At 43.9% G+C, this 26474-nt stretch overlaps 1 protein-coding gene across 1 annotated transcript in view; it reads left to right on the top strand.

Annotated features, from left to right (window-relative positions):
* The first annotated feature begins 10894 nt into the window (after positions 1 to 10894).
* kat6a (K(lysine) acetyltransferase 6A) overlaps positions 10895 to 26474 on the top strand; it is a 29662-nt gene continuing 14082 nt past the window's right edge. The window contains exons 1-8 of the mRNA XM_028413388.1: positions 10895 to 11040; positions 12276 to 13758; positions 23031 to 23139; positions 24427 to 24542; positions 24911 to 24992; positions 25156 to 25270; positions 25444 to 25757; positions 26117 to 26229. Of these exons, the coding sequence (XP_028269189.1) occupies positions 13048 to 13758; positions 23031 to 23139; positions 24427 to 24542; positions 24911 to 24992; positions 25156 to 25270; positions 25444 to 25757; positions 26117 to 26229 (1560 nt within the window). The 5' untranslated portion in view covers positions 10895 to 11040; positions 12276 to 13047. The remainder of the gene's footprint in view (positions 11041 to 12275; positions 13759 to 23030; positions 23140 to 24426; positions 24543 to 24910; positions 24993 to 25155; positions 25271 to 25443; positions 25758 to 26116; positions 26230 to 26474) is intronic.

A 26474-nucleotide genomic window follows, 5' to 3' on the forward strand; every position in this document is an offset into this window, starting at 1 on the left:
ACACACCCACACCTCTTTCCCCCTGTTTAATATTAGCAGATAGTATGAGTGGTAGATAGAAAAGTGCCATGCTGCACATTTACAGGGCAAATTAAAATGCACAGTAGTATCACAATCTTGTCCATCTGCCCGGAGCAGCAGAGCTGAGCACACCGTCAGCATCGTATCCCCAGAAAAAAGGAGGCAGTCTCCCATGGCAAGAAGTCTCTCTGAGGAGAAGCTCTGTCTTCTCCCTGCTGGGTTCAGCTCTGCGAGCATCAGCCTGAAGGGACACTGAAGGCAGCTACAACTGAACTGTCGCTACCTTTAGCTTGAGTCTATTTTCCTTTACTGAGTAAACGCAGACTCAAACACATACTTACACATGGACACCGTATAATGTAACTTTTTAAGTTAAGCTTATTTTCATATGCGAAGTATATTTGTTGGAGACTTTGGGTGGATTTTTGTGCAGGTCTGGGGTGCACCTCTGGCTGAGTGCGGAAACCTTACCACAAATTCAGGTGAATATCATACTGTTGGTAAACAATTCAGCAGGCTTAATCAGCACTTTGCACCGTGCAGCCAAATCTGCTAGGCTGTAGATACAGTAGCCACCTTTTACCATTTAGTCTGGGGTACCTGAAGGGTTCATATGAGGTTATGCTGGTGCCAATGAAGGCAAATAATTCAATGAATTTAATAAAAGCTGTAAACCCGGGCCACTGCTGCATTCTGGTGTTTGAGTGGCTCAAGAAATCATTTGTGCACATATCACTTGCCAAAATTCTCCTGCGGGGATGTGCATGGATAGAATTTCTACTATCCATGCACATGCTCGGGCACCCTTCATAATTTCCCAATAGAAAGTCATTCGTGGTACTGTGTAATTATTTGCACAACACTCCTTGTGTTCTTCTGCGCGTTAATCTGCTCGCTAAAGCCCTCTCAGTGCCGGAGGTGACCTGATCAAGATCTGCAGTGGCTGGCTGGCTCCTCAGTGAGAAATGGGCCAGGCTGACACGTGTCAGCCGTGATAAATGACCAGGTGTTTGGGTCGGTGTTAAGTAAATGGAGTCATTATTGATGACCTCAGAGCTCTCTGTGTGTTGCCAGTATCAATGATGACTTCCAGGCCCCTGCTGCAGTAAAAAGAGGTTGTTGTGTTGTGATTCTGCGGGTCAGGGAAGGACTCGCTGCCCTGGGGCCGGGCTGCACTGTCTGCCACTGCAGGGTTAAGACGAGTAGCTTGGACTGGTGACCTCAAAAGAGGAAGGTCACTTGCGCTGGAGCTCTGTGGTTGTGTCTGTGTGGACTGGTTTGGAAACATGGTGACAGTAATCTGAGATACAAAGGTCATGTGCTCGTATTATATGTGCTGAGTAAATGCAGTCTAGAGGCTTGAGTGTGCAGGAAGAATCATTTGTATAGGAGTCCCATTCAGTGGAAGTCTAAGCAAATATAAACTCAGGTGATGTTAGCGACACATGGTGATTGTTTCCTCAGTCTTAGATTAGATTAGATTAGATCTGCTAACGTGGACAAGCTAACTTTCTTATGATGCCAATACAAACATGCTGCCATGTTTACTTTGTCTTGGAGAAAGTCAATCCAGCTAGAGTGGGATTGAATCCGGATAGCCTTTAAGCTGGATACGTTCAGACCTATTTTCAAATCACACACACGTATGTCCGTGCTCAGTCCAGCTTAACCCGGCTTCTTTGTTGTCCTTCTAGGTGGAACAAGATTTCATCTATTAAACCAAACATTTCTGCAGCATGTTTTAATTATTACTAATGTCATGATTCCCAGTTTTGTTTCCTTTGCATCCTGCCCTGATTCTTCTCCCCTGTGTGTTGACCTTTGTGTATTTATGTCATGACCCTGTGTTTCTTTTTGGTTTTGTTCTCCTTGTTTTGAGTTTTGAGTTTAATATGTGTTTAGTTATTTTCCTGTAGTTCTAGGTGTTTCGTCTCTTTGGGTTTTTGTTTAGTCCTTGTGTCTTGTTGTCCTTGTGGTCTTGTCTTGTGCTTCCCGTTTTACTTTGATAGTCCTCCTTGTGTTTTGTCTTGTGCTGTACTTCCTGTGTTTCCCGCCTTGTGTGATTACCTGCTCCTCCCTCATGTGTGTCACCTGTGTCTCGTTGTCTTGCCTGGTCCCTGTGTGTTTAGTGCACTGGGCGCCAGTTTGTCCTTGTTGTTAGAGGGGTTTGTTCTGGAGTTTGTGTTTCGTTGTGCTCCTGGATCTATGTGTCTTCCACACCAAGCCTTGCCAGCCTTCACCTGGCAGAATTTGTTCTCCCATGATGAGGTTTGCTAGTATATCTGTATTTTTTTGAACCATGTCAAGCCATGTTTTTGAAAGCTACCTGTAGAGATTAAGCTTTGTTTGTAAAGAACTCTTGCACTGAGTCAGTAAAAATAAAAGAGTTTTTGCCACTAGACCGCCCTGTGCCTCGCATTTGTGGTCATCTTGACAAACCCTGACAATTTAGGTCTTGTGCTCCCCTTTGTCACTTTGTCCTGGGTCTCCAGTGTCTTCAGCATGCACAGTTTTGTTTAATACTTTATTAGTTTCCTTTCATGGTTTTGTTCTGTCTAAATTTGCTGAACTCAAACCTATCACTTAATATTTGAATTTCATTTCATTATGAGTAGACTTCAGTAAGTTCCATTAAAGTTACAGTGATTGATCCAAACATTACAGTAAAGCCTTTCCTCTTTATGCTCCCCCCCACCTTACTCATTAAACTCATGTATTTGCTAACAGCAACATTATTATAGTAAAAGTTCATCCAACCACAGAACATTTAGAAGCCAAACCACCTCAAAACCATGATTCCTTCTTGAGTGCTGGAGAGCCTGCTTGGAGAGAATTTGGTGACTGCTGCTCAGACGCAGAGCCTGCCCCGAGTCCCCAACGAGACGCAGAGCCTGCCCCGAGTCCCCAACGAGACGCAGAGCCTGCTGAGCAGAGGATGTTGATCTGAAGTCAGAAACAGCTAATATATGTGCTCTGAGTGTAATATCTGAAATGTCCCATTGCACATCTAAAATCATTATTTTACAAAAACCAGATCAGGAAAACTACAGCAGCCACGAAAAACTACAAACAGACACAGTGTAGAAATTTAACCAAACATTTCACTATGTGCAACAATCACTTGACACATGACAGACATGCACAAAAACACACACACTGTTACAGACACATCATTTCATGTTTAAATGCAAAATATCCACTCGTTTTCATTGAAGTAATTTGATACTTTAGTAGAAATAACCAACTTAACATGAATGGATAACAGGAATGAGGGACGTGTCTTTATTGCAGCAACAGTTGTTTGAATCATTTACAAGCAAAAAGCCAGACTGTGACAGTGGCTGCTTAAAGGACATGTTTGATGGGACTACAGCTGAGGCTGACTGGAATGGCATTCGTTACTAATAGTTAGAAAGGCCAGAGACTGAAGAGGAAAAGTGATAGTAGTTCTTTATTCACATGTTGCTATGTGTGTCATATTAAATACTCTCTTGATTTATCATCATTATATTGTATTGGAGTAGCAGCTGACAGAAAAATAAATCATGCAAGACAATAGTCTCACTTAGTGCCTCATGGGTAATGCAGTTTATTTACACTCATTGTGAATGACCTAGAGATTTTCCTCTCCTGAGAGACCAGGCCACATGGGACAGCTTTTGCCTCATAGGCATCCATGTTTGTGCACTTGTCCTCGCCTTGAACCATTTTTAGCACCACTGCATACCAGGAGTACAAAGTCCATCATCTGGTCCATGTTTCTTAAACCTGCTGCCTCCCTTTGACAGGTGCCATTGTTACAGGATAATCAATATAATCCCCCTATACCTGTCAATGGTGTTAATGTTAAAGCTCGGGTGGAGCTCCATCCATTTACAGTAGATTCTGTTTCCAGGCAGGAAATGTGTACATGGAAAAACCTGGATGGATGAGGTGTGATAGTATCATGGCTCTCCGCTGCAGTTTCTGTTGTCTCTCCATATGAAAAACACAGCAGGCCCTCTGTCACTGTCACCTGCTCCAGATCCTGTTATCCAGAAGGACTGATGGGATTTATCACCTTCAGCGTGATTTGTATGTCACGATATTCCACGTCTCTCAGGATAATCTGTGATTTTCATTCACATCAATATGATTACATAATATACTCCATCTGCTGCCCCTTGCTAGCACATGGGGGAGACAAACGTGCATATCTGTACGCAGACAAGAATCTAATTATTCAATTAGGGACTGTATTGAATGAATAACGGATTCGCCACAGTTTACATAATAACAACACAGATCATTACTGCCTCTGTAATGCAATTTAGTGCGACCGTGGAGGGCTCATCGTTCATGGGAATGTACACTTTTTGCTCCCATTACCCCCACAGTAATCTGAAAGTGCTATCATTAATATAAATGACTGTGAAGTGAGTGGCTTTTAATATATATTGCATTGATTAGATCAAGGAATCACACATCATTTGCGTTCGCTCGCCCATTAACTAACCTATCCCTTCTGACATAAATCTTGTTCCTGGCTCTTAATGGAACTGATTGCAGAGGTCTTCATGTTTTGCTGTAAGAAAGCTCGGATGTGTAAGTAAATGAGCAAAAAAAAGGTGGGGGTTGCATTGAGGTGGGGGGGGGAAAGTAGACAAAGCCTGCTGAGATCCAGAGGTTAGTCCTCCCTCCCCAACCACCACCACCACCACCACCAGGCCCACAGGAATGTGTGTGTGTGTGTGTGTGTGTGTGTGTGTGAGGGTCCTGGAGGCTGCATTGTTGTCTGTGGTGCATCCTGCTCTGCAAACACTGCAGAGCTGCTATACTCTGAAACTCTGAGGCTCGGACTTGGAAGGAGCCTGTTATGTGGGAGGTCTGGATACCAAACAAGGCCTCATGTGATGAAGTTGCTGTTTGTTGTGTGAAAGCGTGAAGAAAACCCTCTGTGGAGTAGTTGTTTGGTCACAGACGAACCTCTTTTCTCTGAGGAAAATAAAAAACTCCAGAACAAGTAGAAAGTAAAAACCCTTGGCCCTCCTCGCTGTCCTTGCTGTTTCCACTTTTATGTGTTTGATTGTGAACGTACTTCCTGAATCCATCTTCATTGTCTAAACTCGGTTTTGTTGGTGTTTTTTGTGCCAAAGCTGTGTTGGTGGTGCTTTTGGTTTAACAGTCAGGCTGCTTTACAGAGCACAGGGGAATAATAAAGCAGAGCAATGCTTCAGGACTGTAAAAAAAAAAAAAGTGTGGCGACAGGAAGTGGGTGAAGCTGAAACCCTGCAATCCAAAATGGAAAAAAGAGCACATATTCAGCTATTTGAAGGAAAGGTTTATGGAAAATATGATCATTTACTTTCTATGTTGAAAGATGAAAAGCTTTTACTCTCATGCATTAAACATAAAGCTGATGCAGACAGAGGGATTTGTGTCCTTTGGACAGAGCTGTGCCAACTGTTTCTTGTCTTAGATAGCTTATCCTGTGTGAGTGATCAGGATGGAGACGTTGTGTTGTACCAGGCTTTAAACATGGTTGCTGCTGTAAGTTATACTCCTTTATTAAGCTGTAAGTATAAGTTTGCCATTTTAATCTCAATCTCAAGTAGCCAACTTTTCGCACTTCCACATTGGCTTCTCGTCTCAGCCTTGGAGGAGGTTGCCACTTGGCGTTGACGCACTTTGGCTTCTGGCCGCTTGTAGCAGGCAGTCTTATAAACACATGTACATCAAGCATGATCGTTGGCCTTGTTGTATGGTGCTATCAAGGTGTGGATCAGTGTAATGTGCCAAGCTCACGGAGGCCCCATTTATTAAAGGAGAAGGTGTCATATCTTTGAGAGGTGTATGCTGTAAATACATATAGATGTATGTACATACACATACAGTATGTACCAAATAAACTTGCATAAAGTTACCTGATGATTCCTGCCAGTAAGACACAGAGTGCTACTCCTCCTCTGTTCTTAATAGTGTTACAGTCAGAGCTATTTGCCCATGTTAATGGCCTTGTCAGGGGCCCCTGCTTCAAAACTATGCACACTTAAAAAGACTGTTAACCACAGCAGCACAATTGATTTGTCAAACTGAGTAGTCCTCTACATTTCCTTCCCTGTCTCCCTGCTGCTTATGTCTAGCATACAAGTGTACTCTGTGGCACTCTTAAAACACTTCTGGCTGGGAGTGAAGGAGGTGGTGTTTTCAGGGAGGTTTCAGACAGGTTGAGTAGAGTAGGGAGTGTGTGAGGTGTCTGGCTTGACTTTCAGCTCAGCGTCTACAAGCTGCACTTCACCTTCCAGCTGCTCTGTGTCCCTTTGGATTCAAGGCGGGTGGGGGGGGGGATGGGGGGGGGGCAAGGGCCACAGGGAGGGAGGGAAGGAGGAAGGAGGAGGGGTTTGGGTGGAGGAGGGTTGTTGGGTGGGGGCACGCTCTTGGGCGAACATGGCCCTGGAAATTTCCGTTGTGTGTCTCAGTTTTTGTCAGGATGGGAGGGGTTTGGAGTTTGGGTTGGGGTGGGGTGGGGTGTGGGTGTTGGTGCAGTTGGATTGGGGGTCTGAGGACTTGGCGAGCTGCCAGCCACAGCAGGAAGCTTTTGCTAGTTTCACATGGACAAAAAAATAAAGTAGTCCTGGACACTGCCTGGCTATCTGAGCAAAGCACTCCGATCATCACCCTAAAAAAACAGGAACTCATAAATGTGGTGTGTGGGTGGGTGGGGGCCCACACTCACAGCTGCACTCCATGTTCATATATTCTTATGTTGATAAAGTGCATAAACAGAAACAGAGAGGATCACTGCCAGACTTCTCTCACACTGATTCTTTAATCGTCAGGAAAAAAGCTGGTTGAAACTGAATCCGTCATGTGTCCGGTGGCTTTGTTTACTAGGAGAACATTACTCCAACTGGACTCAATATGTAAACATCCTCATTTACTGAACCAAAACAGGCGATCAATCAGACTCTATTTTAAGTACATTTCACAATGTGAAGCTGGCTGCAAAATGTTAAACAGTGAAAGCTATTAATAGGCTGTGGTCAATTCACAATTAAAAGGAACAGCAGTAACAATAAAACGAGCACTGTAATTGTAGCATGAAATGTTTTTTCTAACCAATGGGATGCCGTGAGTTTGTTTGAATTGGCAAAGGTCCAGCTTTTAAAGCAGAGGCAGGAAGAAGTGAAGCAGAGCAAAGAGCCAGCAGGCCCATCAGCAGGCCTGGAGAGCAGGAGGTGCTGCTGTGCATCAGGTGGACAGTGTGTGTGTGTGTGTGTGTGTGAGAGAGAGATGAGGAGGAGGAGGGTTACAGGGGGCAGGTGGAACTGGTGCAACTCACTGGGGGCTCTGGGCCCCCAGCAGGTGGATGCTCAGAGAATAGAAATTAAAAAAAGAAGGGATTAAGGAGATGAAAGGAAGCTAAGGATTACTCGTCTCCTTTTCAGCGCCGAAGATAGAAAACAAGCCAAGAGTCTCTGGTGAAATCAAAAATGAACTACTACAAGTGAGATGTTGTTTGTTTGATTGTTTGTTTTTTAATATTATTATTAAAAATGATCAGAAAATATTCTGTAAACTTCTCCCATTTCTCTCTATGCGTGTGTAGCAGTGGTAAATAAAAACATTTTGGGGGTTTTAAACATAATACCAGATGAATAATAACATGTAAAAACCTGACCTGACCTTTTGTTGACAGTAGTAGATGGAGCCACTATTTATAGCTACTGTTTCTGTCCAGTACGCTGCACAAATAAACATAAATAAGTACTCTGTCAGAATATTGTATCTGCTAGTACTGCCAATGCCTGTGTTAAAACCTTGATGTAAAGACTAAAGTTACATGTGACACAGGAGTGTTAAACCCGGATTAAAATCCCAAAGAAAGCCAAACAGTCAAAACAAATGCATTCATGTTGTTTCCAAACTGTTTCCATTTGTTAATGGCAGAGCTGTTTCGGTCTTCCTTGCTTTTCGGACCTCTTTTCCTGCCTTACTTCTTGGTGCTGGAAACTCTCCTCATATATTCTCCTTTATGCTGACATGGTGGCATCACACAGTTGCTGCAGATTTGTCTGCTACACATCCATGATGTGACTTATCCCTTCCACAACATCTCAAAGCTGTTCTATTGGGTTATGTGCTGACAATGAGTGCAGTGAACTCACCGCCATGTTTGGGATGATGTGAGCTTTGTGATGTGTGTGATACCCTGCTGGAAGCATCCCTCAGAAGATGCTGCACTCTGCTCATAAAGAGATGAACATGGTCAGCAGCAATACTCAAGAGTGGTGTTTAAACTCTACTCCAGTTTAGGACCAAAGGGCCCAAAATGTGCCAAAAAACCTTTGTCTTTATCTATCCTCAACCATCTAAACGTGGCAGCAGAAATGAAGACTCATCAGACCAGTTTTCCAAACTTCTGCTGCCCGATGTTGGTGAGTCTGTGAATTGTAGCCTCAGTTTCCTATTACTAGCACACAGGAGTGGCACCTGGTCTGCTCGCCTGTTGCTGTAGCCCATCTGCTTCAAGGTTGTTGTTCTCTGTTGGAATCAGTGCTTGAGTCCCTGTTTCTATCAGCTCCAACCAGTCTGAACACTCACCTTTGACCTCCATGACATGCCACATTCAAAGTCACTTCAATCATCTTTCTCCCTGAGTCGGATGCTGTCTTTGAAGCAGGTTGCCTTCACCATGTCTACATGCATAAATGCACTGAGTTGCTGCCAAATGATTGGATGATTAGATTTTGTATCAATAGCACAGCACAGTAGAACAGGCTGGTGAGGGTTCATCAATAGCTCCGGAGTAAATGTGCATTTTCCAAAATGTTGATTTGTAGACCTCTTTGAAGTGAATCAGATTTGCTGCACACCTGAGCTGAAAACACACAGCCAGTTCTCACTGTGAAGCCCACCTGTGTTTACTATTTGTGCACCTTGAGTAATGTGTAAATAAAAGTGCATGTAAACACCACTTATCACCATCATGGTTGAGAAAGAAGTTTTTTCCTAACTTAACGAACACCTTTGCCTTCTTTGTAGTAGTGGGGTGTAGTCTGGAGTTGGGTTCATGCCACCTTCCCCCCTCTGCCTCTGTATGTGGAGTTTGTTGGCCTTCATACGGACGTACTTACATAACTAAATATATATTTTTTTCAATTTATTGCCAATTGACCCTTAGTGTTTGAAAGTGTTGTTTATGCTTTGCAGCTGTATACTGTAATTAGTCAGACCTCACTCCTCTGCTTCCATTTATCTGCCCTAATATTAATATCATCTCATCAAACTTAGTGTGAAATGCCTCCTCCACCCTCATGCCCCATCCTGGTTTGTTTGTTTCTGTTAGAGAACACGGCCTCTGCTGTGGATCGTGGCACACAACATTATTTATTCATGGCCGAGGACGACTATCCACCGAGTATTGCCCATCTGTTAGCTGACCTACTGTACAAACTAATGTAACATGAGTCCTCAGGAGGCGTGATAATAGCCATTCATGTGTTAATACTTCACACTATCTGTGTAATAACACTACCCTTAATTATAATTAGTGCCCCATCGTTGGAATGTGATTTATCTGTCCCCGAAGAAGCGCAAGACAAACATGCGTGTTAAAGTGTGACCTTACCACTTTTATTTGATCACCACTGTGCTGACGGCGGTTCACCCTCTCATAAGACACCTCTAACATGGGAAAACATCAGGTCTAATTGCTCCCTATAAGACACTCTATAATCTGTCTCTCAGGACTGCTGTACACATCATTTTACACAAAGCTGTAGATAATTTAATTTCCACCCAGGGAGCTTTCAGCATTACGCTGTAATAGAAAAGGAAGATTGCTGCCAGATTTCCAACACAAGTGCCTCTGTATCATGATGATCATGAAATTGAAGCAGCAAATTCAGTTTTTCTCTTTATTGATTGTTTTTCCAGTGAATAAGGAGATTGCTACACTTAAGCTTCCCCCACAGCAGATTCACAAATTACAGAGTAATGTGTGTGTAGAATAGATGTAGTTTTTAATTTTCCTTAACATATTAGTGCTCAAAGAACATTGTAAATATTCTGAATAAATCCAATTTAAATGAGAGATTCAAATGCTCTTTAGAGTGATACCTTTTCATGCTTCTGTCTTCCAGCAGATGCTGTAATTGATGTTGCACTGAGAGCTGTGAAACCCCTCCTTCCTCCAACCATAAATTATAAGGAAAAGGTGTTAGGCTCAAGCTGTCATTTGATGAAATGTAACAAAGTGGATCGACTGCAGACAGTTTACATAATCATTTTCTTTGGCGGAAAGATCATTTCTCTGTTTCACAGTCTGATGAGCAAAATGCATCAGTAGACTCCTCTGCATAGGCAGATAATAACATGCTTTATCATGTACTGTAACACTCCAGATACTGCAACATCTGATCTTCTCTGGGGACTGAATCTGCGTGGCTCCATCTTCACTATGGGAAAAACACACACACACACACACACACACAGCTTCTACAATAGACTGCAGTGTGGAGGGGTGTCTCACTTTGATCTTTAAATACCCTCTAACGTTAAGGCACGCTCATTGGCTTTGATTTTATTTTTTTTTACAACTACTGGGCAAAATGCAGACGCTCCCTTCATTCCCCTCCTGTGCAGCTGTAGTACAGCAGAGAATGCGTGAGCACCTATCCTCTCTTTTTATTTTTTTTTTCTTCCACCCACCACCACCACCATCTGTCCCTTTCTTCCATTTCATGTGCTCAAGCAATATCCACACCCCTCTCATAGCAACAGCACGCCGCCGCCGCCCCCGCGCCTTGCAGTGAATTTTTCTTCCCCTGTATCTTCGCCTCGCACCATGCAGACGGTCCCTTGGCCTTGCCTGACGGTTCAGTGTTCCCCCCTCCCCCACCAGCCGTGCTCCTGTTTCACTCAAAGATGGCGTCGGCTCTAGAGCCCCTGGTCTCTGGCTGCATTTTTAGGCTTGTTGTTGTCTTCGTTTCGCACGGTTTTGGCACCTTCTCCACGGCGGCTCGACACGAAATTCCGGTGAGTATCAGCGGAAGCCGGATGGGAGCATATGAGATTTTCTCCGTGGTCCCATTTACCCGAGCTTACCTCGGAAACCAGAACCGGACCAGCTCTAGCTTTCTGGGGGAACCGCGAGAGGTAGAGGGAGAGAGGGGTACGCAGGGATGGTGATCGCGGAGGTGGGTGGGGGGTATGGAGGGGGGAGCCGAGGCCTAGCTACTCCGTTCTAGCGGCCTTGTCTTCACCGCACCGCAGGCTGTAGCGTTACGTGGGAGGGCGGTTTGTGGAGGGAGGAAGTCAGCGAGGTGGGGACCGCTTGCAGGGATGCGTCTAAGCGGGCAGAGGTTTCTCGCCCATTCCGAAGACTGAAAACTAGGCCTTGGAACGTGTAATGCTGCAGAGTCCGCCGCTAAGATATCTTAGATTTTGCACTTGCCCGCTAGCCGAGATGGCCGTCTGCAAGTTGCATTGTGCCTTTTACAAGGCCGCGATCTCACGTTAATATCTGAATGATATTTAGAATGAGATTATTTGCTGAATTTACTGCGGTGAGAGACTTTGTGTTGTTGGTAATATCGGTCGAAGAGGAAATGGTGTGTTTTTGTGTTGGAGCGCCGGCTAACCTCTCGTTTCATGCTGTTTACGTTTCGGGTTAGCGAGTTACGTTAGTACGTTAGTACCACAAACGTTAGCCCAGTGGCTAGCTCCTAACATTAGCCTGCTAAACAACAGCACTTAGCGGGAAGGTTTGTTGATACTTAGCTACGTGACATAACAACAGTGAGAGTAAACAGCACGGCAGGAAACAGTTTGGCAATGCGACGGTTAACTTGGCTTTGGTTTTTAGCTAGCCACTGAGCTAATGTTTGCTAACTGTCTGTGCTTTGACTGCATCATGTTTACGTTAGCAAACCAAGTAGCCAGGTTGTCAACTTCTTTGTGCAATTTTAATGATGGTGAAGTTTATATTTCAGATTTTACGGCATGTGTGACATGCTGCTCTAACTCTTATGTTTAATAGATCCCGCGTTCTTAATGTTTTTGTTAACAACGCTTGCTGTGATTTGACACTGATTTCTTCGCGGTTCCCCAGAAAGCTTCAATTTGACAGCATGGCTGTGTGTGTGAAGGCATTACAGGATGTGCTACAGTTTAATTATGCTTTGTTGCCATGTTTTGGTCCTGTTTAAACACAAAGTGTTTTATTTATGTGTGTCTCTAACTTCTTGATCTCTGTTTTATGCTTTTTTTAGTGTTCATCAGCTATAGAGGTGCAATAGGCATGAAGGTGATCGGCCCTGGCTGCTCCCTGGGGTGAGATATCCGGTCCGTCCCAGAGCTGAGAAGCCCAGACTGCTGAAAGAGTAAAGGATAGGAACAGAGAACAAGTGAAGACGAGGACAAGTGGATACTTACCATCATCTGGGATTTTATAAACCACAGAAACACTTTTTTCTGTATTGCCCTGATCTTCATATCATTTTAACATTAATTTCACACCTAGGGGGGCATGGTCTTCTCCCACAACACTGAAAGTGGCCTAGTTTTCTAGTGGGGGGGGGGGGGAAACAGACTGAACAGGTGTTATTGTGTGGGCAAAGGTTTTTGCCACAGTTGTGGTGGAACACACCCTCCTATCATCACTTACTCTGCTGTATCCTGTGTGCTGTGGGAGTTTAAGGCGCTAAAAGACCTGCTTGTTCCTGTACTCCCCCTGCTTCTTGCCAGGGATCCTCACCTGGCTGGGAGTGGGTGGTGGGTAAACCAGATTTTGCCAGGTGTAGGGGCAGCTCAGGGGAGTTGTGCTATGATCAGCTGCTCCTTTCCGTGCTATTCATACTCACCTTCTGAGGGACTCTCTGTACGACCCCAGGACAAGGGATAGTAAGCAGGTAGAGGGCACAGAGGAAGAGGCGGCGGCGCTACGGCGCAGGCCAGGTGTTTCCTTGGCTTACAGTCCCTATTTTTGTGTGTGGTTGTGACAGTAGGGCCCCAGGGCCCCTGTACCCACCTGAAGCCGCAGCCATGGTAAAATTGGCAAACCCAATGTACACGCAATGGATCCTAGAGGCCATCAAAAAGGTGAAGAAGCAAAAGCAGCGACCATCAGAGGAGCGCATTTGCAATGCAGTCTCTATGTCTCATGGGCTGGACCGCAAAACAATTCTGGAGCAGTTGGAGCTGAGTGTCAAGGATGGTACCATACTTAAGGTCACCAACAAAGGCCTCAACTCCTACAAGGACCCAGACAACCCTGGACGCTTGGCTCTGCCAAAGCCCAAAGGTAGTGGAAGCTCTGGAGGGGGGAGTGGGAGTGGGAGTGGGGCTGGAGCTGGAGCTGGACCTGGGAGTGGGGTTGGTGTCAGTGGCAGCAGTGGTGGCAGTTCTCACTCCCATTCAGGAAAGAAACCGGGACTCGACTGGAACAAGCTGATCAAGCGGGCACTGGAAGGGCTCCATGAGCCCGGTGGCTCCAGCTTAAAGAACATTGAGCGCTTTCTCAAGTGTCAGGCTGATGTGGCGGCCTACCTGTCAGGCAGTGGCTCCATGGGGCCTGGCCTCTTCCACCAGCAGCTGCGAGTTGCCTTGAAGAGGGCCGTGGCCCATGGACGAGTGGCCAAACAGGGACCAATGTTCCAGCTCATCAGCCGTAGCAGCTCCCTGGATGATGGGACCGGGACGGTGTCTCTGGAATCACTACCACCCGTCCGGTTACTGCCACATGAGAAAGACAAGGTAAGGTCTCTCTGTACATGCACATAACACTGTGTGCATAAACCTTGAACTTAAACACAAAAGAAAATACATAACAGAACACCCCTGGTCACATATATGATGCTTAGGATAGACACATGGGAGTGATGTTACCCATTGCAGTATGTAAAACAACTGAGCTGTCGGATCTAAGCCGAACTAAAAATGATAACATGGTTGTAAGCTGACACCAATCATCTGACAGCAGCAGAGTTGTCTGGTACTCTCAGATGATTCTGATAAAACAGTGGATATCCTGTTGAAACAACAAGTGTAGTAAAGGATATTGTGACAAATCATTAGTCCAATGTGCTCCCCACCCAACCTTTTGGAGCATGAGAATGCAAGTGAGCATGTTTTTTGAATTCCATTCTAATCATTGTTTACTAACATAGCTGCTGCACTCCAAAAATGATCAAATGATCTAGATATATCAATGAGCAATACCTAAGACATTGCCACTGCCTGTTCTGTTTGTTCAGATTGATCATGCCCTCTTCCATTGTTGTATGTCACTACGCATTAATAAGGTCTTTGAGTTTGTGCATGTCAGTTGTGAGCTTTCATCCAGCATATAGAGTAGCAGAACTATTTTAGAAGTGTTTGAAATTAGCAAAGAAACTGTTGTGTTATAGGACAGATGCAAGCATCTCCCCACAAACAGGGGTTTGTAGCAGGAGTACTGAGTCAGATACATGATAGAAAGATACTCTAACTCTAACCAGTACGCTTTCTTTCGCTGGGTTGAAGTGTGAATGACAGAATCTCAGGTGTGTGGGCTTTGGTCCAGGCTGGCAACATTGGAGTGGTGCTGGGTGGGCGGCTGGTGGGCTAGTGTTGAGCAGCGAAGGAGGGAGGAGTAGGTCAGGGGACAGAGTCACATGTCTCCCAGCCTCCTGCAGAGAGTGTGGACCAGCTGCAGGGCTGCTCCCTGTCAGAAGCTGTCAGGAGATGGGAGAAAGAAAGAAAGGAAGTAAAAGCAAAGGGAGGAACACAGACAACTGAGAGAGAGGTGGTCTGTAGTGGTGCCAGAAGGAGAGGCTTGGATGATGCAAGCTTACAGGCCTCTGTAACCAGAAAGAGAGAGAGAGAGTAAGAGACATAGCAGGAGAAGAAAGTGAGAGAGACAGAATGAGTTAAAGAGAGGGAGAGGCAGACATGCAGGCGACAGTGGAGAGAGGGAACACACCCACTTTTGTAACCTGATCAGAGAAAGCAGCCGCTGCTAACCTCTGGCTGTAAGGGCCATAGACATGTACACACACACTTGAACGTATACTGTTGTATGCAGTATGCACAGAAAGAACATGGGGATATACACAATACTCTTGTGATTCGACATGACCACACCACAGGTGTCATCGATCAGTCTTTTTAGTATTAGTTACCTGCAGACACTACAAACAAATCTATGTTAACAACACATCTATTGTAGGAATGAAAATCTGCATACTAACTGATAACAGAGTGGCCCATCATGAAGTCACACAGATCTAGAGGGGTCCTAAACACTGTTTTGACTGGCTGCTGGCTTTGTCTAGCCCATGTGTGGGTGTGTGTGTGTACATGTCTATGCAGCCACAGGGGCTCCTAGTTAGGGCGCCCATAGATGTACGTGCACACACAGAGAAGGATTAGCCTAGAGAGCAGGCAGGAGTCACATGGGGTTTGCCTAACACAGTGACCTGCTTGGCTGCAGATGGTCCACCTCTTAAGATGAACAGAGATCACCCTCCTCCTCTCTGACTCAGCTCCTGATCGGCCTACTACACTGCCTCTAAGGGCCAAGAAAACACAAAGTAATGCTTACCTTAGACTCAATTGTTTCTACATAGATGAAAGCATGTGTTTGTTTCTGTTTAATGCACCATGGAGCTATTATCATCTGTAAATTCAAATATTGGCAGCAGAACGAATTTTAGCACTGATAATCTGTTGCATCAGTGAAGTGATTAATCAGTCTGAGATTATAAATAGATGTGTGGGCATGAAGACAGAGTTTTTGTATTTCTTTTTGCAGCTTCAGGCTAGATGGGGCACACAGAAGCTGCTGAAGCACTGAGGAATTGACATTTGTGTCTGGCATTCACACAATCCTGTTGACTTCCCAGCTTTTCTGTGATGGTGATGTGATATATTTCTCCAGGAGAAGCAACCTTATTGTTGCTCAATCACGTGTGTTTTGGGCATGGCTGTTGATGTATGCATATATTCTGTGCCTGTGTGAGATATTCATGCATCAATGAGATGAAACTGTGTATAAAAGATGGAGAGGGAGGTTACAAGATCACTCTTCTCCACGCACCACCTTTCCACTGGAGCATCATTGCCATATTGCCCTGCATGATCGCTAACAGTTATGATTTCCTAAGGAAATGGGTGAGAGAGAGAGATCGGGAGAGAGAGAGTGAGCAAAAGCAGAGGAGGGGGAATGAAAACAAATGGCTAAGCACTAGCTTTGACCCCAATTGTGGAGAGATTTGTGTACTCAACACTATGATGTTTGCATCAGGATGCTCCATTCAAAAGGGATCCTAGACACTATTTCTGTCCCGCTGTCTCCCCCCTCTTACCCTAATTGGGTGCCATTGCCAGGTCATGAAGGGGGAGTTGAATGGGGGAGCGAAGTCATCCAGGGGTCATGGATATATAGATGGCAAACCTCATTGCTTCCCAGAGCGCCCGTTAGCAGTATGAGGCTACAGCCATTAGGTGGGATGGGTTTGACGCTGAGCCTTTGTGTGTATATTTGTGTGGGTCTATGTGTGCTGTGCACATGCGGTGTATGTCTGTGTGAGATGTTTAACCTATCATAATAGGCAAGAGCAATCGTCCTGCCCTGCGTTTGCCCCCTCTCCAACAGCTGGAGCGAGGTGAACCAGAGTTCTTGATGTCGTTGCGCGGTGTCACTGGAAGGACGTGTGAAAAAAAGCGACCGGCGAACAAAACGCATTTGTCTGATTTCCCTCCAAAACCACTTACTGACCCTGTTACAGGTTTGGCTAATATTAGCATCCTGTACGCTAATTTTTCTTTTGCTTATTACTGTGGTAGACCTGCTACTTTTGGCATTGCTTATTATGGATAGATTTATCCAATGTAGTTCATAGCACAATGTCTATATTTAATTGGCTCCCGCTTGTCTCTTATCTTTCACACACCCCTTCTTATGTATTTTCTCCAGGTAAAACCTCAAGGATTGTCACCCAGAGAACAGTGAATTCAAAATGCTCCCAGACATTGATTCTATGCGTCATATGCAGCCTACCTCATCTTTTTCTTTCTCTTCCCCTTCCCATCCCCCATTGCTTCTACATGATGTTATGTAGTCACAGGAGAGGATTTTGTGTGTTAGCTGGATGGATGAAGGCAACTCCCAGGTTCAGTGCAGCACCACTGGAATGCTGAGAAAATTACTAAGTTGGGTGCAATGAAATTGACCCCCCTTGGTCTGTTGTCACTTTTAATACAAGTTTGTGGATAGATCCATTTTTCAAGCAGTGAAATGGTGAGACTTTTTCTGGCTTCCTTTTCTTGACAAGCATCAATTGTTTCCATTTTTCCAGGAGCCTTGTCCTTTGTTGACCCATTATTAGAGTTTAAGTTAGAAAAGGCCCCTTTCACTCTCTGATCTTGCAAGCTTTAACATCAAATTTCACTGCCACCATGAGCCTAGTACATTTTTGATGCAGCAGAGATGTGGGAGAACTGATTTTATGGTATTTTTAGTTCTTCAGGATTGAGACAGTTGGTAAATTAATTCATAACTTGAGAATTGCTCAGTGTTCACAGCCAAAGATTTTTTTCTAAAGTAGGTCCAGTATGAGTCTTTGAGCAGGAGTCTATAGAATCAGCATTAGTACTGTAGTGTCAGCGCCCAGGGGGAGCAGTTACCTCAAGCTCACCAGCAACTGTGATGTGAATGGCATTTGGCGGTGGAAGTGTAGCTGTGTGAGGCCTTGCGTATAGCTAACCTCAACACCCCACAAATAGAGCCAATGTGTTGAGCAGCTGTGGAAGTGACGACTGGATCCCGGCCAGCCTCACTCCGTTTGATGCTGTGATTTAGCTTTGTGCTCCTCCGCTAACCTCGATTTTTAATGGATGGTGTTGCTTGGCTGAAGGGAGAGCACATTGGCACAACACAAGGTCTTCCTCAGGCTGTAGACGATAGGGCACAAAAAAGGTAGTGTGTAGGCTGTTTGGCAACAAGCGTTTCAGATTTAAGATTCTCTCTTTTTACTTTTTCACCTGTCAGCTGGTGGCACAGGAACATCAGTGCATTCAAATAGGATAATGGTATGTCGAGGTGTGTGTATTAGTGCTCAGATTATCTAATGATTTTCCAGAACAAGTGCATATGTTGTTGTGTGTTGTCTCTGCTTGCACGTCATGTCCTGTAACAGTGATCAATGAGTTTGTGCTTGAGGTGGGGGCGGCCATAAGGGAAGTGTGTTGGTGGGGGTGCAGCTGAGATTGGGCTCCCATGTTAATGAGATCCTTGACTTGAGACGAGACAAGGACAACAGCGATGCTTTTCTCTCGTTTCTCCCATTGCCTTTTTTCAATCCCTCCATTTCTCCTTTTACGTTTGTCCTCCATTGTTCTCTTCTTCCTGACTCGCTCTCCTGTCTTCTGTCTTTGGTTAGGAGAATCCAGCATATAACGGAGAAACTGGGCCACCAGTTGTTTTCTATGATCTATTATCCCCAGTGCAAGGTTGCATATAATGCAGTGTGTTGCCTTAAGTATTCATTTGACCTTTTGAAAGCAACACAAAGAACCAGTATAGGGAGTATTTCTGACAATACTATGGTTAAGAGATTCATTAAACACAGGTGGGTGTGTTAGGTCTGTATGTATAGATACACCTGCTAGTTGTAAGACAGGTTTGTTGGAATAAAGTTGTCAATTCAACACTTAACACTAACTGCAGGTAGCTGCTAATCCTTACCACACTATTTGTTCCTCAAAATCCTCCTTTCATTGAAAAGAGATGAACACTCCAAAACATGTCCACACACGCTTAAAATAGATCTTCATGCACACACACACACACCTCGAGTTAAATGTCGACCACAATGCTTTAGTCATTCAGTCAATATGAGAAATTTCTAGAGTGCTCCTGTGGTGTTAGAGCGGGCCTGGCAACCAGAGGTAGAGATGGCTGAAACAGGAGGGAAAAATGGCTCTCAGGAGGAATTTCAGGACTGTGTTTCACAGTTTCAATACCCCTGTCATAGAAAGACGATTAGATTTTCGTTTATAGTATCTGTTGGGATTAATTTATAATGGCAGCCAGTAACTTAAGCCTCACTGTAGCACGGCTCTCTATAAAAGATGTCCGTATGAGAGGCAACATGCTCTCTCGCCTCGTGTTTACTCAAGCGCTCACAAGGCGAGCGGGAGCAGTTGACCTCTTCCAGCGGGGAAAGGGTTAAGCGTCAGGAATGATTGAGGTGTTGGTCACACGCAGGCTGCTCAGAGGATGGCTGCTGCAGATTTTCTTTCTTTCTTTCTTTACGCTTTCCATTTCCTTCCCTCTCTTGCCCTGTGGATTGTTATTTTTGTCCTTGCTCTGCTTTTTTTCACACTCCTCTCCTATTTTCTTCCTTCTTGCTGCTGACTTCCATTTCTCTTCAGTCTGTTTTGTAGATCATGGCTTTTTTCCTATTGCATTCAGGTCATAGAGAGTAGAGCGTGTTGTCGTGATTTGTTTTTTAAATGTTTAGATGTAAAAGATGTAAAATGTCTTTAAAAAAAAAGCCAGTGCTTATGTTTGTCCTCTTGTAAGCGTCTGTCTTCTCCCGGCTCTGTGTGTGTCTCTGCCTCTGTGAGTCGTTTCAGCAATCGTTCTCTACAACCCTCCGCTAACTGTTTACCTCTTACTTTTCGTAACTCTCTCTGCATCCCTTTTGTTTCTCAGCCTCTGTGCTGCTGTGTGAGGTGGGCAAGGGGTATTGGAGGGTGTAGGAAGCAGTCTGAGTCGGAAGGAAATGAACCCAATAAATCAAGTTCTTGTCCCTGTGTCCTCCCTGCCAGGACACGCTGCCTACCTAGTTCTCTGCAGCTGCCTGCATTTACAGTGTTGAAACTCTAGCTTTGATGAATAAACTGCAGAAAGCATATTACCTTTTGAAATTATACACAAGTCTATACTGTATATTTCCAAAGGGTATTCAAATACGCTCATCACATTGTGTCTTTCAGTTGTGGCTAACAACCTCTGCATTAATAGTATTCAATAGCGGTATATACTTTGTCTAAAGAGGGTCCTCTCTAAAAATAAATACTTGTTTGTTTATGGTGTTTGTGTAGTTTATTACAGTATTTACCCCTTTAAACCTCACACATTACTGCAGGCCAGAGGCTATCTTCCTGCTAACATAACTAATGCTGCTGGTGGGGTTTTAGAGTAGAATAACATACAAAGTGTAATTAATACATGGCCAATGGTAGAAGGAGTCAGTAATAGAAAGCCGATCATATTTATTTTTCAAACATGCCCTCCTATATTTATAAACTATGATCTGCAGTTGGTTCTGAATCCATACCATCCATTCTGTGTTGAAGCAGGTGTCTTATGCTGCTTTCTATGCAACTTCTAAGTCTGGATTTTTTTAACTTCCTACTTGGAAAAATTACAGGGGAGCCCCATTCAACGCCATACATGAATAAATACAGTCATATGAAAAAATGAAAGCCTGTGTCTTTGTTCTTGTGTAATATTTGGACATATGGATGTTTAATATATATTTTATCAATACTAAGAGATTAAAATAATAAAACTAAACAACAGACTGTTTAGAACTTTTTGTAAAAACCTCTGGTGAGCAATAAATTAGGACGTCTCGACTTTTATTCCTCTATAAAAAGTCACACGCCTAAAGTACCAGACTTACCAGAGAAGCAGTAGTCAATGAAATTTGGATCTTGAACACAGTTAAACTGCATATGTATGAGGTGTACAGCGTGGTGATACTCATGTTATTAACCGGTTGGAGTAACAAAATGAACAGCTGTGTCAAATAAGGAATGCTACAAAAACATGTGTCATGACATCGTAAGAACATCCTACAATCACTGAAAAATATTCTTTGGCTTGGATACAGATTTGTTGGCTGTAATTTCACAGTTCTAAAGGTTCTGGTTTGGGCTTGGCGATAAATTGATTTGATCGATTCATTCGAACTTGCTCTCTGGAACGATTTCATGAAAATGGATTTTAACTTCCACCGCTGCCGCACCTGCTGTGCTCCCATAGTTCAAAGTGGGCCCAGCCCTCCCCCCACCTGTATCCGAGGCAGTTTGGAAGTGGTTCAGTTTTGCGACATCAGTAAATCATGTAAATTGGGTTTGTAAAAAAATGAGAAGTGTTATTTTTTTAATCCATATCTCCCAGCCCTAGTCCTGGCTTTTATGCCTTTCATGTCCCATGGTGTTACAACCTGAGTAATTTGTGAAGTTATTGGGCTTGACACTAAAAACAAAGATTGTGTCAAAGTTAAAACAAATCACTGCTGATTATTCTGTAGTGCTGGGTTTCAGAATGTTTTCAGTTGAGTGCTTTGCCACAGCCCAAGCTCTGTCAAGCTTCAGGAGTTCTGGGAGTAAACAGCAATTTTCAAGTTGAATGAAACTCCGGCCTTCGTCCACTCTGGCATCTTTCTTTAAAGCTTTGGCTTTATACTGTATTTGGGCATGCATCCTTTCCCATGTGTAAATTCCTGTGCAGATGTTTTTGCAGTCATGTTGCCCACTATGTTACGTTGTAAAGAAGCAGCATGGAATGTATGTGTGAATTACACCAAGCCTAAGAGTTTAAAATGACAAAAAGCTCTTTGGTGTCATCAGATCAGAGAAGAAGCTTCTCCTACTTTGCTTCAGATTTTCCATAAGGCTGCTGGCAAGCACCAGTCCAGATGTCATGTGTGGTTTTTTTCACCACTGGCTTTCTCTTTGCCGCATTGCTATAAAGCTAAGAATGTGGAAGCAGTCGGGCAGCAGATGTCGTAAGCAATGTTTCCCATCTCCGTTTTAGAGCTCTGGAGCTCAGCAGTGTCCATCACCAGTTTTTGGTATGTAGAGATTTTGAGGACTGGGTTCTGTATGCAGGATGTTCCATGGCTGCATTTTTATTTTGTCTAATGAAGTGATCCTCTACCTGGGTTTGGATATGTTCTGGAATTCCTCTCTTAGTTCTTTTTGGAGACTTTACTGTACTCTTCATATTGACATGTTTAACCCAGAATTGGATTTTAATTTTTCATCACAAGGTGCAAAATACTGTTTGTTTTTATATTAATGCTTCCCTCGGCTTATTTGGTTTTATAGGTTCCTCGCACCACCATACACATTTAATTGCACCAACATCTGTAAACAAGACATTTATGTGGGCTGCAAATCAAAGTATCAATAACGAAATTGTCTAAATTGCAAAACAAATGAGTTGTTGTATGGATACAGCTCAGTCGAAAACAGAATGATGGTAAAAATGACTCACAAAGTACTCTGAGGTAGAAGTAAGCCACCACTTCCCCTTAGGGCTTCCAGGCTCCAGAAACTTTGAAGGAGAGTCACCTCACGTTCCCCCCTCTTTTGTGTTCCCTGTGAAGTGCACCTGCAGCGCTTAAGGGGTGTGATTTTTCAGCCTTATAGGACACACAACACCTATTTGATGTCTAACAAAATGTTAACTGTATTTGAGATGGAGACCTGGCTTAGGTTTGTGTTGTTTTTTGTCTGTGTGTTCACCTGCTGGCATGGTTTGTGTACATGGTGAACAGTAAAAAAAAAAAAAAAATGTACGTATGCAGACCAGGAAGTGAACGTCTGGTGGCTTGTTTGAGAAAGTGTCAAAATGGGACACGTTGCAGTGGAGCGAAACTCATCAGCCAGTACAAGCAACAGAGCTTCTGAACAGTCTGTGGAGACACTGACACATGATGGCAGCCTCCAACATGACGTGCTACATAAATTATACAAGCTCACTCATCACAGCGTCTCTCATGCGCTTCATTATCCTAAACTCTCAGTTAACACATCCACAAGCTCTGTGGTGTCTTGTAGCTTTCAGTCTACTGTTAGCTTGTTAACACACAGAAACAGTCACTCACTATGGCAAGACACACAAGGCCACTTTGTTTTTTTTTTCATTTGTACAATGAAGCTGCTAAGTTGACTGACTGTCTCAACTTTCTCTCCTCTGTCCTGCGCTCCCCTCCTCCTCCCCTTCTGCTCTGTCCTTCTGCCAGCCGGTGGCAGAGCCCATCCCCATCTGCAGCTTCTGTTTGGGGACCAAGGAGCAGAACCGCGATAAGAAGCCGGAGGAGCTCATCTCCTGTGCCGACTGCGGCAATAGTGGTGAGTGCACCTTTGTTTACCGCAAGAATGTTTGATTTCTCAGCCTGATTTCAGCATTATGACTTGGTTACACTTCTCAGTTTTGTACTTGAAACTACCACAAAAGAGTTTTATTATTCATTAAAAGGCATTTATAGGGCTCTACATTTAAAAATCTGCACACTTCAACAATCTCGCATTTCATCATTATTAATCTATTACTCATTAATACTTCAACTGCATCCATGTTTACAAGTGTAGCTGCTTTCAGTCTCTGCTTTTTAACATTTTCTATGGTTCTGTCTGTATTGCTCAACTTCATTTGTTGATTCCACTGTAGCTAGCTCTTTCTTGAACTGGCACAGAATTTCCAGTTCATTTCAGCACTTAAGAATCATCAGCATTACGAATTAATTTGCACTTCAGCATTTAGTGCTTGCACATTGAATGAAACTTCTTCCAGCTCTTTCATTTAACTGCCATTTAACTTCCTATACTACTTGCATTGCATCTGCCACTTCAACTTCCAATATGTCAAATAGCTGAAATGAACCAAACAACATCTGAGCAACATTTCTATGTATAACTCTATTTTCAGAGTTAGATGTTATAAATTATATGTTTATGAATGTCTGTATTTATGTGTTTTTATTATTTTAGATACTTTAAAAATCCCAGAGGAAAATAGTTTTTTTTTAAGGCAGCTGCCAAGCAGTGTCATACAATGACCAGCAAAGCGCCACACCAGTGAGTGCACTGGAGGCCTCACAGTGTCTTGCCCAAGGACACACAACAATGACTTAGGGAGGAGTTTGGATTGAACCACCAACCTTCCGGTTATTGGACAACCCTGCTATACCACTGAGCCACTGCTGCGTCTAAGGCCCCTTGTCTTGTGTCCATGTGCAATGTGATATTTTCCCCATTAAATCCTGTTTAATTGGGTTATAAGCTGTAATATTCTGGCTAAGGCTGACGTTGCTTATCAAACAAAGAAGAAGATGCTAGAAGAGAGATGCTGTTCCTCTTCTTCCCTCAGTAGGGTTCTATCCCAGACGAGGGTGTCTTGTTTGCTTCTCTTAAAAAACAGTAAAAGCACAGCTCTGACAGATTGTCATTTATGTTTGAACACTGCCTTTGCAGTCTGATTTGATTCAGTAAGGGCTTTCAGTTCCAAAAGGAGCTTGTTTTACCCTCTACAATAATGCAAGTGGGTCACGGCTGTCAGTCAGCAGCGACAAGAGAAAAAAAAAAAAACGGTGTGACGTTTACACACTTGTTTGTGTGCTTGTGTGTTTCTACCTGCAGGCCACCCGTCCTGTCTGAAGTTCTCCCCAGAGCTCACAGCACGAGTCAAGGCTCTGTGGTGGCAGTGCATTGAATGCAAGACTTGCAGCAGCTGTCAGGATCAAGGCAAGAATGCGGTGAGTAGATGTACAAATATGGGGGGCTGGCAGTCAGATGGTATCTGTGAACACTCTCTTCTCTGCTTAAGTGCCAGATAGAGATGCTGATAGACACAGTCCTGTGATTGAGCTATTTTAGTCAGCCTCAGCATGATTTCACCCTTTTCTCAAGTGAGGAATCATTGTTATTCAGATGTTTGCAGGAAAGTTGAACAGTGACACAAATTCACATTATGTGTCATTATACACAATGATAAAATCATACATGAGGATAGAGGGATTGTCACTAAATACATATAGGTTAAAGAGTGCATCATATTGATCTTATTTGGCTAACTGATACTAACTGTTAATCATTTGTACATATGTATGCCTGCGGCATACAGGACAACATGTTGTTTTGTGACTCCTGTGACCGGGGTTTCCACATGGAGTGCTGCGATCCACCTCTCACGCGGATGCCAAAAGGTACCTATGAGCATTACTATTCCCTCTTCAGCATTGTAGTCACAGTGAATGGTTAAACCCTTCAGCTCTAATGCATCACCAACAAGTGTAACTGTATCATGTTAAAATCTGCACTGAAGCCTGTCTTGTCTGTGAACACATGCCTCCCCTCTTTCCCTCTCAGGCATGTGGATTTGTCAAATTTGCCAACCCAGGAAAAAGGGAAAGAAGCTTTTACATGAAAAGGCAGCACAAATCAAACGGCGCTACAATGCACCACTGGGACGGCCTAAGAACAGGTACAACACATCTCCTAGAGCACCAGGCAGCTAACAGTGTTGACACACCTCTCTTGGAATGAGTTTACAGTTGTTTTTCTTTCATTGCCAGTTTGTAGGCTTCACTTTGGTTTACTAGCTGTTAACTTCTATTACTTCCTGACATTTAACCTGACTCCCGACTTCCTCACCAGGCCAGGACGGCCCTTCAAGAAGCTAGGAGGCCGTGGTCGGCGGAAGCGCTCTGCCTCAGCCAACTCATCCTCCAGCTCGTCCTGCGAAGGTTACCCTGGTGATGACCGGCTGCTGTTTTCAATGCGGGATGACGATGAGCTGTCACAGAGCAGCCTGCGCTTTAACAACAAGACCAAGGGTCTCATTGACGCCCTCACAAAGTTCTTTACACCGTCACCTGAGGGTCGCAAGGCACGGCAGGAAGTGGTGGACTATTCACAGCAGTGCCGCATCCGAAAGAAGTCGCATCGCAAAGATGGAGATGACAGGGGAGGTAAGGACTGCCTAGTATGCTTGTACCCCACAGATCAACAGATACTGTAAATTGTGAAAATTATTGCCTTTATGTTATAATGCTTTGTAATTAGAAGTGGCCACCTGCTGCTCATTTTCTATTTAGTGTTTAATGCTCACAGTATTGAAAATGTACTGTAGAAAGTAACAAGTCCACATACCTGAAACAATCTTGTTTTAAGAATATCAGAAATGTTTATAACACACTGCAGTCTATCTCGGTATGCCCCACTAGTTGTGTGCCTCATTGTAAAGGTATATTGGGGGAGAAGTTATCAAACAGGTTAGCAAGCTTCTTACAGGGTTCACATAACATCATCTCTTTGTTTTAACCTTTAGACAATCAGGATGGCAGTGATTGGCGTGACGAGGATGACAAACTGCCAGGCCACGAGAACCTGACAGAAAAAGACATTGAACTGTTCAGACACATCCAGGAGCTGGCATTACAGGTATGTGTGCTCAGGGACATATTATTAAATGATTTTTGAAGTTTGTGAAGGAGTGGTGGTGAGAAAATAAAGCATGGAAATCCATGAGTCTACTTTTGACCCTGCCAACTGGAGTCATTGCACCTGTATGTGTGGAGGAGGACCTCTACTTTAGTAGTGAGGAGAGTGTGGTCAGAAAGAACAGTCAACAGCTGGCTGGTGGTAAGAGATGAAGTGGCTGGCTCAGATTGAGGTCTCTAGGATGC

This window comes from Parambassis ranga, chromosome 9 (assembly GCF_900634625.1).
Source record: "Parambassis ranga chromosome 9, fParRan2.1, whole genome shotgun sequence".
NCBI lineage: Eukaryota > Metazoa > Chordata > Actinopteri > Ambassidae > Parambassis > Parambassis ranga.